The sequence below is a fragment of the Amphiura filiformis genome, chromosome 2 (assembly GCF_039555335.1).
Source record: "Amphiura filiformis chromosome 2, Afil_fr2py, whole genome shotgun sequence".
Lineage (NCBI taxonomy): Eukaryota > Metazoa > Echinodermata > Ophiuroidea > Amphilepidida > Amphiuridae > Amphiura > Amphiura filiformis.
Window position 1 is genome coordinate 30,753,714 of NC_092629.1, and position 14,679 is coordinate 30,768,392.

The window sequence follows — 14,679 nt, forward strand, 5'->3', positions numbered from 1 at the left end:
GGTTAGGTTGACGTTGTGAAAATGACAAATAGGCCTACAAAATAATGCTAAATAGGGGGCCTATACGTTGAATTATTGTTGGTCACATTAACGTTTCCAAACTATTAACCAAACTTTGTGTTTTAAGTTAGATTTTGGTTGGTATACTTACTGTAAGAAAACAAGCGTAATATTATATATCAAGTACAAACCTCAATAAAACCAAAATACAAGGTCATTGATGAGTTGTGCCCATTGGGATCCTCCAATGTTAAAAAGACATTCATGCTAGAAGTATAAATCATAGGCTTCGCTTCAATCGCTCAAAATTTTTGGCCCACCAGTCCCCCCCCCTCCACCCAAAAGTAGACACATTAATTATTGTTGGAACAAAGGGCGCTGAGCGCGCAAAAACTTAGGCGAAATGTAAAGAAAGCTGAAGCGGGCAAAATAATTGCATTTTAGATTGCGCATGCACACATTTAAAAATTATTTTATGAGCCCCTTTATATTTTTGGTGTAACAAAGTGATCCCCAGTTTGGTGTAAAAATTCTATACCCCCTCCCTCAGTACATTCATGACCCCCTCCCCCCATTCCGAAGAAAATGACACCCCTCTTTACTCTTTTTTATACACGTGTTTACACGTTCTTTTTTAAGGGAATTTTATCAGACAAAATTATTTTTTCACATTCATGTATTGGGCGTCTTTTCTACTACAATTATTGATTTTGGGTGTAACTGGGTGAAATTTTTAGCAACCCGTTCTATTTACGTTTCGACCGGGGGTCACTGCACAGTCGGCAGAAATCTGACTTGTTTTAGCATCAGTTTTTCTACTTTTCGTGCGAAATTTGGTCTTAATTTTACAGTAAAATGGGTGTTAAAACAACCGAAGATGCAGAGAAGGAAAACAAGGGTGTTCAGTGAGTGCATGTAATGTATTTGTGAGGTCAAACTTGGTTTTACACGTCGCGGAGTTTTTGTAAGCTTACCTAAAAAAAAAATGTATTGATATTCATATTGTGATCATCACATGCACATCACATTCAGCCGGTCATGGCCGAGCCTGAACCTCGGCTTGCTATGATCACTAAAAACCAAGGTGTGTAAATAATTTTAAGGTTAGGATGTTTGTAATGAATCTTCAATTGGACAGAAGATTGGGATTTATCAACGTGAACATGATCAATGCCAACTTTTGTTCATCAATTCATTCATTGCACCACAATTGTGCAATTTTGAATATAAATCAGATTTCATGATTTAGAACTATAGTTTTCAGCACAGTTCTTCTGCGGTCTGCCAATTTGGTGCAGTTTACAGCAATTACAAAAGTGAGGTTCTGATCAGTTCCAATAATTTGAACTCACACTCCCGTGTGTGAGCCCGGGCGTGTGAGTTCCAACAGCACTCAAAATCTTTCAGTGTTGTTATCCCATTTTGAGTACCGTAACTTTTTGCTGTCTCAGTGTTTGCACTTCAGACCAGGGTTTGAATTCGTTTAAAAATTTTGCGTACTCAGTTTTTGGCTAATTCATCATAATCGGGGTACTTCCATATACTATTAAAGCACTATAAAAAGTGCTATACAAATGCAAAATTGGGTAGCAGTTACTTCAAAATGTGGAGCAAACTGCTATGCGATACAGCCAAATTCGAACCCTGCTTCAGACATTCAAATGCAGAATGAAATAGTTCACTCATTCAGATTTTTCACTTATATGGCCAATGCTTGGCTTGGTCCTGATCATAAGGCCCAAAAAAATTGTTTGCTTGCCCTCTGCCGACCGACCCAAAATTGGCCAAAGTCAGTGTCGACCTTTTTAAAAATATTTGTTGTTGTTTATTTTTGGTTTATAATTTTAATGGTACCGGTACAGTATTTTATTACTTTTTCTGTGTGTAAATTTCATTTCAAAGCTAAATTTGGCCAACAACATTTTTCTTTCAAAGAAGAAAATCATTACAAACTCATTATAACATTTAGGCCTATAATTGTCCATTCCTGCATAAATGCTTCCAATAAACTTATGCAGTCATTCTAATTGCATCCATTTCTATGGTGTATCTTGCATGTTGAAGGTCTGAAGGAAGTGTTGATGTATCTTTCCACATGACCAATATTCATTGCCTACAGGCCTATACAGTAGTGAGTAATTAAAAAAAAATACAATTTTTTTTTTCCAACCAACCGACCCACCCCAAAAATCCCACTGGAGGGCATATACATATGAGAGATTGGACTCTATGTACTTTTGTGATGTTATGTGATCTGGTGCTCTGCTATTGTAAATATTTTTGTCAGGTTTTATCACATGTGTTTTGTTAAATTTGGTAAAATGCAATAAAAAACTACATAGTTTTGTTTGTAACATGCCCTAAAAGTGCATGTTTATCAAATTATTACTATTATTGTTATTGTTATTTTCTGTTCTTTTCTACAGACTTGAAAATAATCCAGATGCAGAAAATAAAGCCAAGAATGTGACAGAAATGAAAAACATTTCTACTCGCCCGATATATTGGCAGCCAAAAGTTGCCGTCAAGTCACCAAGCAAACGCAAAAAACTGGGTGTGAGGAAGACTAGACGCCATGAGAATAGTAAGTATCACTATATGGACCACAATGGCCTCATCCCAATGCCATAGTTCAATAACCTCAATTAAACAATCATAGAGCAAAATTTGACCTCAAGTTGCGAGTATGTGTTTGTGTACCCAAATTGTCAAAGGTCATTCAATGAATGTGCAACTGTATTGGGGTTAAAGAAATGTGCCCTGATAGATGAGCATGTTGTGGATCCTAGTGTATCCATAAGTACTGGTATTGTATATGGTCATTTTCACGGTAAAGGGTGTAACTTTGGATTTTTAACATTTTAATCCGTAGTGTTCTAATAAAGCCACAGAATTCCATGATTTTTGGCCACATAAGTCATCTAGTTAGCAGCTACCTTGGGTAGCATAATCAGCTTTGGGAGTTACTGCGTTCAGTTTTAGCAGGCTTAAATGTACTTAATATTGCCATTTTGAAAAACTATAAAAACAGTAACATTTTTGTAAAACCCTGTGTTTTCTTCAGTTAGTTCATGGATAATTTTTCTTATCCTGAAAGTACAGTCATATGTTCAGTAAACACTGCCACATTAGATTTAATTGTGAACAGCCCTGTATTTTTGAGAACCGGACTTGATATTTGTTGTTTCGGAGGCTTCATTTTCCGTTAACAATTGTTAACAAACTTTGTGGGTGTAGCTTTGGTTCATAATTCTTGGTTATTTCTTCACTTCTTCTTGATTCATAACAGTTGTTATCTTAACTTGAAATGGGTAACAAAAATTAGTCGATTTGCAAGCTTTTAAAATTTTTATAAAATCTTGACTTCAAAGAGCCGTTTTTCCGTTAACTTTTTTGAAGCCTCCGAAACAAACTGTTCAGCAAGCTTGTGCAAATATAAATAAAAGAGCTCATCCAATCTATTTATCAAAATGTAGCAACATAGATCCTCAAGTCACATGTTTTTAAATCGTGGAGATATATATCACCGTTTGAAAATGGGACCCAATACAAACTTTCCGTTAACAATTGAAGCCTCCGAAACAAACGAAGCCTCCGAAACAACAATAAGATTAATTATCATCTATGCATATCTAAATTGGTGTGTTTCATACTGATATCTGCATTGTAATTATTACTTGATATGTGCAGAATGTCATAAATTAAAAAAAAAATTGACATTATGGTTAATATTTGAAAAATATACTGATACCCAAAAAAGCCTGTTTCGGAGGCAAAACATGCAAAAAACACCATACTTAACAAATGGGTGAAAAAATTAACATGTGATAAATCTACAATATCTGCCGCATAGAATCATTGATTCAATACACACAAGAAAATAACAGCTTAGATGATCCCAACACTGTTGTTTTCAAAAAAACTACTTCTGCAATGTTTAACAATTGTTAACATGAAGCCTCCGAAACCAAAAAAATGACTTGCTGTGATAATTTAATTTTTGTCACAACTGAAATTCAATACTTAGAAGCAAAGCATGAAAATTGGTAATTGTGATATTTTTTACCTATTTTTTTATGTCAACTTGTAGTAATTAGCCAAATATTTTACTTTTATGATCACCTGTGTTGTTAACTGAAGCCTCCGAAACACAAATCGCTTGAATTGCCATTTCTAAAAATAACTCCAATTTCTGTGAAACTTGGCTGGGAGGTTCCTTTCATCAAGTAGTATTTGTACATGAAGTTAGACATTCAAATTATTTTAGGAACCCAATTAAAACTTTAAAAATATGTTTAAGGTTTGGAAATTTCCATTGTAAATGGCACTTGATGTTAAAAATTTTCAAAACTGCAATTACAAAAACATAGCAAAACATGGTATAAAATTTAACTTATATCTGTTGACTTACTTTGGAATGGAATTTCACATGTATTCCAGCTTTCATGTCAAAATTTTCTGAGGTTATGTAAAATACATTTTTTCTTAGATTTTAACCAAAATGTTATGGAAATGTCAATTTTTTTATTAGAAATCAAAAGGTTTAAGCCTTGAAACATTATTTTGCTGGAATTTAAGTTGCTTCGATGCATGATTTCAGTAAACAGAAACATATTTAAGTGGTTTGAAATTTTGACCCTAAAAATCAAAAGTTACACCCTTTACTGTGAAAATGACCATATATGTATGCATAGTCAAGTTAGCTCAATCGATAAGGCATTCAACTATGGTGCGAGAGGTTGCGGGTTTGAACCCTGGCTGTGGTTAGTATGCTCTGGTGTTAAAAATTGGGTTAGCTTTTTAGTGAATATCCAAAGTATAACTACTTTTCTTTCCTCCTCACATTTTAAAAAATATTTTATATAGCATGCTTTCTGCTCAGTCTGGTGGAGAATGAAGAATATGGGGAGCTTGAAGTGAGCCTGACTGATCTGGTAACATCACAGAGTGCTTTTGAGCAGCTTTTTGAAAACAAGGAAAGCATGGAGGTAAGCCTGTACATAAACTGTAACTTATTATGCCTGTATCATGCTAATAGCAATCACAAGGAGCGTAGAGGTTAATAACTGTGCATCGGCTATTTGGAGGGCATTGTGAAAAATCTAAACATTTTGCTTTTGGATCTGAGGAATATTCCGAGGTCCAAAGCAATCTTTCACAATGCCTGACATATTACCGATCCAAAGTTATTTAATTCTTTCATAACCGTTACTTTGATCTCGTCACTTTACATAACACAACATTTTCCTCAAAAGTTTATAATAAATAAACAGTTTTTACATCTTCCCTTTCCAAAAATCGAACAGGCTAAAACAAGATGACTGTTACAAAAGTGTGAATCACAATCTGTCCAAATATGGTATAATTAAAGACAGAGATAAAGAGAATTTATCGCGTCTGACGTCATCTGTCAATCAAACTCAAGCACGGTTTGTTTACAAGTGTCGTGATGATGACTTGCTGAATGCGGCGGCATAACCGGGCGCCTTATTGTTAATTTTGCACCTTCAAACATGCAAACCATCTCAAAAGTTAGGTCTTTAAATAGGAAACTTTCTTTCGCGAAGGCACCATGTCAAGAATGCCTAGAAAAGCTGCTTTTTGTCTTGTAAAAGTACGTAATTTTTCGCCATTTGCTGCTATTCCTTTTCTCCGATCAGCACCAGATAGATCGGTCTTCCTTTTACGTACTAACCTGTGTAAACCAATCAAGGATGATTGACAGTGACATCAGACGCGATAAATTCTTTTTATCTCTGTCTTTAATTATAGCGCACAATCCAAATACGGCAGCCAGCGTGTGTGTAGTTTGTTCGATGCACACAGAGGTTACTAATATATACTTGCGAACAATTATGCATTTTGCGGTCAATTGTGAGATATTAATAACCTCAATTTGCATTCGCATTTTTACAATAATTAAATATGATTAGATCACACGCATTGACCATACTGAGGTTATGAATTGTTTTATAATGCATTTCCATCACTTAATGAAAAAATCGATTTGCTGATGTTCTCAATCAGAAGTTGCTAGTATATCAAATTACATCGTTATTTAGACAATAATAACTGTGCACCATCTATTTTGAGGTCATTGTGTGAAATCGGAGGGTTTTGTTTTGGGCTGAGGTATTTTTCCGAGGGAGCGGTAGGTCGAGGAAAATACCGAGGCCCAAAAACAAACCCGACTAATTTCACACAATGACCTCAAAATAGATGGTTAAAAGTTATTATTGTCATTCATTACCATCGTATGTAATATTTTGAACAAATCAAAATGGCATTTTATGTTATTTTATGCCATAAAACGCTGTTAAATATAACCAGTTTTAATCATTGTTGCAACCTACCCTACAAAAAAATCAACCAGGCGAATATAACATTCGCGCCGACAACAAGAGCTACCAATCACAGAAGCGCGACAACATCGCGTAGGCGTGTGCGTTGCCATAACGCTTAGCGATACACGCACGCGCGCTCAGAAGTCGTTGTAACGCGCTGTATTCCAGGAGTCATTGTGAGTTATTATTGACCTCGCAATTAGTGCGTGGTCAGGCAATCAATTTCTTTTGATTGGATTACAGGCTTCAGCGTATATTAATGAGGTTATGAATATTACATCTTACACCCTTACTTTAGACTATAAGAATAATAAACTGTAAGTGTAATCCTTTTGTTTCTCAGGTGTGGAATGAATTTGTTAACCGTTCTGGTGAAGAACAAGAACGCTATCTCAGGGATTTGTCTTTAAATGGCGTCAGTGAACATAATGAAAAAGACAAAAACAATGAGAAAGAAGCAGGAGACACTAATGGAAATGACAAAAAGGAAAATGTAGACATGAGAACAGGTGAGTTTTGCTGTTACATGTTTGTCTTAACCCCATGAGAACTACCTGCCGAACAATTTCACCACACAAAAGATTTTGGGGAGAATTATTTGCAAAGTTCCATTCTGATTGGTGATTTAAGTGAAGATATCATGTAATTGACCAATCAGGGCAATGTTAAATCGGCAGGTAGTGCTCAGGGTGTTAACATTCAGCAGTAATGTCACAATAAAAATGTATGGGGTCAGTGTGTAAAATCAGCTAAGCCACAACTAGTTTGTCGGACTGGCTGCTCCTAAAAGTAACCTGTCCGGCCTGAAAGTAACCTGTTCATATATTTTATGTGTAAATTTGGTTTTGATGTATCGGTGTTTGTGCGCTGTCGTAGTTACCAATGGACAAAATTTCCAAGGTTGGTAAAATACTACCCAAATTACTTATTAGGACCTGTGCCCTCGAAGGGCGCAAAAGTGTGCAATTTCAATGCTGAAATGGGCCGAAATAAGGATAATTGTGGCCTAAAATGGCCAAAAAGAAGATAAACATCCAAAATTTGGTTAATATTGTCCTGGTATTTGTGCGACCGGTATGCCACTTCTAATTAATAGTGGCAACATTTCAGGGCATCTGTTACCAGGTGTGCAACACTCGCTCATTTGCATGGCAATTTGACCCCTCCATTGTTTGTTCATTTGTGTATGGAGAGCCATTATACTAGAAATACCTTTTAAAAGCATTAAATTAGTATCACCTGGCGGCCCCTTGCACTGGAAAACCAGAATTTGTTATTTCAAAAGAAACCAAAACACAAACAAACCCAGATCTGCAGATGTACATATCAATGGGTTGCAAAATAATTGGTCTCAAAATTGGTCTCGAATTAAAAGAAACATACGGGATATAATGAACCATTGACCTGACGGCAGAATTTAGTTGTATTATTCCATGTTTTTACCGTATATGAAAATCCCATTTCTTGTTTAAATTATAATGACTTATATTTTGCATCTTCAATGTGCAGTCCATATGCACAAACGAATACTAGCCTGTTCGATATTGAGCTTTTTGTGCAACTCATATAACATGTCGCTAAAGAAGGTCATATGTGCTGACCTTCTTCTATTGTATTTGTTCATCTGTGTATGGAGAGAAGAATGCTATTGAGTATTGAAACTCCATCTGTATTAGGGCGTAGTTCAGTGAACTCACCTGATTGCTATTCCGAGTGCTTTGATAACACAGATAATATGTACTAATGGGTCGAGGTGATTGCATTGAAAAACTAATAAATTATTCATAACAGTTACGTAATCAGTCGATGGACACTCTTCACTTGCAAACCATCAAAATTCGTAATCTTATTGCGTTGGAAAAGAAACCACGTGAATAGAGTGCCCTCTCAAGGATGTCTTCTCTCTGCTGTTACTGTTGGATGGGCTAATCCCTGGGGGGGGGGGGAAATCAGTACAAATGACCAAACGGGGCGGTCCGCAAACATGGGTGGCATTTTCAGCCTTCTGGTATATCAATGACCCCTTTTCAAAGCCTATTTTGGTATATGAATGGGTCCTTTTTCAAAATTGTCTCAATTTTTTCGGAAAACAGCCCAATTTTTCCTTAATGTAGCCAAAATTTTCAAAATTTTCCCAAAATTTTGGGAAAATTTGTAAAAACTAAGACAATTTTGGGTAAATTCGGCCGAAAATTTTGACTTTTGGTATATCAATGGGTCCAAATTTCTTGAAAAATTGGTATATTTATGGGTCTACTTCCAAAATCTCAATGCACGTCCCTACCAAAACCAAACTTGAGTACCCCGAAGTCTAATCCAATTGATATATGTATACCCCTATGAAAGACATGACCTTAATCTCCCCGCAGGAAGTGTGAATTTCAATGAGGATAACAGAATTTGAAATCTACACTCTCTTAAATGTCTTTCTTATGGATTTCAATAGCCTGATTAATGCTTTTACGAGGGGCATAACTTATGTATTTAGTTGTTGGGGGACATTCTGTACCGGCAATTATTTTGGATTATTTGTTTGCTTTTTTTTTTACAGAGCACCCAGCTCACACGCCAGAAGACTGTTTTCTCAGGATCAATCCAAAGAATAGAACTATGCTGCAAAGACGACACTTACCTAAGGTAAGATGCAACCAGATGTCATAAGAAGATTATTAACCTCACCTTAAGCTGTTATATTTAAACCAAAGATTACCGACTCAAATTGCACTATACGTAATTAATGCTATGGCAAATCTGCCATCTGGTTTTCGCTCATGGAGGGCTGCAGATAATTTGTCAGCAAGAGCTCAAAATCAAACCGTAATTTGCGTCTTTAAGCTTGTACGTTTCAAAGGTTTTGCATGCAGTGCTTAGTGTGTATTTTAGGCACAATTTAGGCACGCCTAATGGAAACAACAAGGCGCTTTGAATTACAGTTTGCCAGGTGCATATTAAGTTGCCTCTATTTATAATAGCGACATGCAAGAATGGTGGAGTGGATAGTCTTTGATTCTATCTCATTGATTTAAACAGGCAATCATTGCGTTGTCAAACCACAAATAGGACTTGCCATTCTGTTAAAACGGCTTATCTTCCATGGACCAGTGTGTAGGCCCTCAGATCACCCGAGATCCTTGTTGTATCAGTGCGTTATGTATATATTTAAGTCCTCTAAAACAACGCAATATTATGCACAGACACTCTCCACTCCCCACACAAGCGATATTGTATTACCGCCCTTTACTAGGAAATGTATCGATGAACAGTTAAGATATACTTTGTGCAAGCATCAGATGAACAATATTGACAACAGCCAAAAATGATGGTTCAAAGTGGCATCTCCTGCTACATGTATCATATTCGTTCCATTAACTGCCCACAGCGCTTCTTTGTTAGATACATGTGTAGTTGGTTCCTGCACATAATGATGGAGGATCATGTGTAGTAAAATCGCTGGGTTGGCTTATAGAGGCAGGGGCAGTAAATGGAAGGAGTACAGTAGATACAGTAAGAAAAGATTCATTTTATTTCGACCCACTTGCAGTGATTTTCAGAGAGGGTCGAGGCTCAACATTGTAACAAAAACTAGCTATGTTTGTAAGGCTTCAATCTACATGTATTGATGTTTTTGTCCATTCCCTCAAGCATGTCCTTCTTCTTTCTATATTTGTTTCAGGGTTCTTTGGAAACTCATGAAGAAGAACTAGTGTCTTGGTTCAAAGATGATCCAACATCTGTGTTTGTGTCTCTCATACCTAGTAGCTATGACCGTTTACTGCTACACTCGGTTTGTCAGTACCTGGACCTTCAGTCAACAAGTAAGAGTTTATCTGAGCTATGTATCTGCTATGTATTATCTGCTATGTATTAAAGGGGCATTTCTTGATCCCCACTTTTCTCAAAAAAAGTTGAGATTTTTATACTGCTGGACACCTCTTGCTACATAATGTTTATGTATAATAAGTTTCTTACAGATTTTTGTTTAGCATAAGTGTTATCAAATTTGTATTAACATTCTGGTTAACAGAACAAAATCAAACACAGCCTATGAGCATTGCAATACATGTATCATGCATATAAGCATGCAAACACAAAATCGGAATCAACTGAAATTTTGGTAATAAGCCTTCTTGGTGGACAGCTACTCAAAAATTTCATAATAAGAGGATGCCGGATTTGCAAAATACAAAAGAAATTATTGTCTTTGTTTGGCTGTATCAGAAAATCAATATATCCGACTTTCGACTGATTTTGCTTGATCCCTTCAAAGTGGGCTTTTCTGGCTGTACATGTATAAGAGACCTTAAGTACCGTGTATTGATATATTTATTTCTGGGACAATATAATTGCTAATTTTAAAGTTACAATTTCTTTTTCCCTTGCAGGTTATGATTGTGACGGCCAGCGACAGACTCGAGTTGAGAACAACCACGATTCCTTTGACCCTCCGCCCATGTTGCTGTCCAGGTACCTGGACACCTTGTCTGACAGCTGACAGACCATGTTTAATAAAGAGTAGGGATATTTTATTATTTAATTAGTTCAGATAAAGCTATGCTAATGCTCTCTGTGATGTTGAGTGTGTGTCGAAAGGCTTGATATAAGGTTGCCATGAAGTGTTTTTTCAGGGTTAAAACTGGTTAAGTTATCAATGAATTTATTTTATATTGCTATTTGAGCCCTGTATGATCTTTAGCTGGCAAGTCATTTAGGATTTTTCTCTGAAAATTTTCTTCAGCAGAAAATTAATAACTAGCTATTATATTTAGAAATCTTTTTACCTGTAGTGATTTTTGTCAAGCAAATTTTAATGTGCGCAGCTTCAAGAGTTCGGTCAAAGGTTATCGTACACAAGTGCACAGTTATACCGCAAAGCTGTATGTATCAAAATATAGTGTCAACAAGCTGTCACTGATTAGGTAAAATTTTAAAGCACTGAATTGAGTAGACGCGAATCACATGACCAAGTGATTTGAGGGTTTCAAAAGATAAAGATGTAATTGACCTATCACTATTTATGTCTGGCTTACATGCTTCTATGCCTAAATCCTGTTGTCTACATTGTTCATGTATTTGTGTTGTGCTTGTACTGACAACTAAAAAACTTACCGCTTGTATCGTGGTGGATTCTTTCGCCACTTTAGTTTGTGCTAAAGCACGACTGCCTATCGGTGTATGTGTACTGTGCCGTTGTACCAGCACACTGTTGTGACAAGGAAGTTCTTAAAAAATATGTGTTCAATAGATAACAAATGCGGTCAATTTGTGCAGTCTCATATCACCAGAATCTGGTGGAAAAGTCCGACACTTTTTTTAACACATAAGCTTCTCACTTGTCAACCCTGAAAATTGACAAATGGGGGCAGCAGTCAACATACATCATCAGAGCTAGAATTCTATTTTGCTAAGTCTTGTGTGTGGCTTATGCTTGTTATTAATGTAGGACTTACAAAGTTGTACATCATGAACATACTGTAAAGATTCGCCTAATGGCACACATGGTCTCGTTTGCCTTTGCGTGAATTTCACATACAAGAGGGCACTTTTATTCCGTGCCTTAAATTTCAGTTATGTCAAGGGACATATGCACCATTAGGCAAATTTTTATGTTATAGTTTTAATGTTTTTAAACAGTACAAAATAAATAGTGTGTGGTGAGATTCAGTCAAGTTTCAAAGCAAAAACCTTAAAACTTTAATATAAGAACAAAAACAAAGGTAAAACACAAAGTAGTAAGTATTTGTAAAAATCTTCCTCAGTAAGGGTGGTGTAGTGTGTTTTATAAATTATGATTTATGTTCCCAGTGAAATCAAACATGAGTATAAAGTCCTTTCACAATTTTGTGTGTCTCGGACTGCGCACGCATCAACATCCGGGTCTTTTTGAGAGATGACAACCGAACCTCCTCCATTGATGATGCATGTGATGAAGCGTGCCCGAAAGGGATTCCCCAATGATATTACTTTTCTGTTTCACTCTAGCAGTTGTTTCTAGCTCATCAATATTTCCTTGTCTTATGCAAGTGTTTAGAAGACATTAAGTACCATGCAAAAATATGAAAAACTCATGTAGGAAGTGTTTCTTACAACATGCAAAGTTCACCCGCATTGAAATACTGTGGCAAGTCCGCAATGTTTATCTCCCAAGCAAGGAATTCCGTACATGCACAACCAAATTTGCGAAAGGGATTATTAATACCATGACTTGCCTTTACTCTTAAAGGCCCATTCAGTGATTTGCTCATCCCAACAGTCGTAAAAATCATCAAAATTCAGGTTTTTGGCACCTTTGTCATTGTCATAGATGTGCTAACATAGCCTGCTAGTGGTTCAGCCGAAAATAAGGCAATTTACATGAATCTGTCTGTAATTTATATGCTGGCTACATGTATTTGAATGGGGCTTCAACTTCATCAATACTGGTGTTTTTCTTCGTTTTTTGCCAAATTTTTCATTTCAAAATTACCAAATAACAATTTGAATGACTTATCCTTCACTTCTAAGCAATTTATAAACAATTTTTTTACACTTTTTTGTGCTGGGATCATGGGTCTTTAAAACTTCAACAAATATTCTCCCATTTGAAAGATAATTTTTATAGCAAGCCAAATTTATCAAAAGTTACTTTCCATAGTTGACCTTCACCAAGAATCAATAGTTTAAAGGTAACATCAGTTTCTGAAAATGAGCCTTATAATTGTAAAGGTATTCATTTTTGATACAAAAATCATAAAAAATTATTTGCTGCCTTATATGTTGATACAACACTAAGTAATACAAATCTACCGAAATTATATACATGTATGTAGCTCTATATTTTTATGTGCTAAGGTATCTTTTTTTCAAACATGTACATACAAAATTTGCATGTGGATAGATCCGGTTGAAATCCATACACCCCCAAATATAAGACATGACCTTAATCTTCCACACACAACTAGGGAGTGTGAAATAAGGTCATGTCTTCCAAAGGTGTGTGGATTTCAACCGGTATAGCCCATTGTATATAAACACATGACAAGAAATAAGTCCCACTCTCAACATTTCATCATAACATTGTAAGGTAAAACTTTTTACCAATAAAACAAACTTAGAAATGGGGTTGAGTGAAGTTCAAAATCCCCACCAAGTGAACATTTACTCTATTTAATTAATGATAATTCAGCCATGCAAATCCCATTCTTTGTTCAGAGCTCAGCACAGTGAGTTGTAAGGTGGCCAGTAACATTCCTTGTTGGATACACACCTTAATGAACTGTAGATTTAATTGGATCGTGTGACTTTTAATTTTCAGATGGTACTCCATCTTTCATTTATAGCGAACGATAGACTGCACACTGTATCATTAAAGTGATACACTAAACAAGGACAGGTGCAGGTTTAAACTTCTTAAAGTCTATGATTTGGTGATCAACTCTTATGACCTGATGACAGAGTTCACAGTCTCACTCTCACTGATAAAAGATGGAGTATCATCTGGAAATTCTAAGGTAGTAATAAATATGTTTGGATTAAAATTTAAACTTCAATTAATTCACCTGCTTGCAAAAGGTTAGCTAACACTGTGATGAATAGGGGGTACTGCAAGCTACGTTAAGCTGCGGATTACTATTGAATTTCCTGCCAATCATCATGTGTTGCCTTCAATTGTTGCTGACGAATCCGCTAGCGACAGCAGACGGCTGGAATTATCAGTCGCGTCCGTTGGCAAATTTTCAGCATGTGGCGGCAAAAAATTACTTCTGATTCCGTTCAGATTTCATTGGAGACCGCAACCCTCATTTCTTTGAGGTCGTCACAATTTCGTTGGTAGTTGTTGTCAACAACCATTGACGAAAAAACAACGGCAAGTGACGTTACATCTCATACCCTGATGACACGGCCGCTGTTCCTTCCCGCCAGCCAATCCGCTGCCAGTCATCTGACCACTTTGCTTATTGTTGGGCTCTGTCGCGAAATCGTCACTCGCCGCCCAGACAACATCCGATTTTGGTCACTAGACTCCGTTTCCTGCCGTAGCCATTTGTCCCTTGCCGTCGTGTTGTCGCTGAAGGTCGTTCCCATCCGTCAGCTTTTCCCCTTTTGACGTCGCTTTACCGCCAAAATTGTGTGATTTTCACATCCGTCGCCTTTCGCGGGTTATTTGCCGCTACTATATATATGTCAGTCATCCTTAACATGAAAGTTGTTAAAGTACTTTTCTTTATGGTGACCCTTTTAATATTCGTACTGTATGTCCATGTTAATTGTTATCGTAACATTCATCTCCTATGTATGGTGAAAGTAATGCAGTAATAGCAATGAATGTAAAGCAGAGTTAGTCGTAATTGTCTGTATT

At 36.4% G+C, this 14,679-nt stretch overlaps 1 protein-coding gene across 1 annotated transcript; it reads left to right on the plus strand.

The window, feature by feature from the left end:
* The first annotated feature begins 763 nt into the window (after nt 1-763).
* On the plus strand, nt 764-11,601 carry LOC140146080 (R3H domain-containing protein 4-like). Its single transcript, XM_072167831.1, has 7 exons — nt 764-905; nt 2,427-2,584; nt 4,867-4,988; nt 6,688-6,853; nt 8,896-8,981; nt 10,018-10,159; nt 10,727-11,601. The coding sequence occupies exons 1-7, from the start codon at nt 856-858 to the stop codon at nt 10,834-10,836; spliced, it is 834 nt and encodes a 277-aa protein (XP_072023932.1). The 5' UTR covers nt 764-855; the 3' UTR covers nt 10,837-11,601.
* The last annotated feature ends 3,078 nt before the right edge of the window (nt 11,602-14,679 follow it).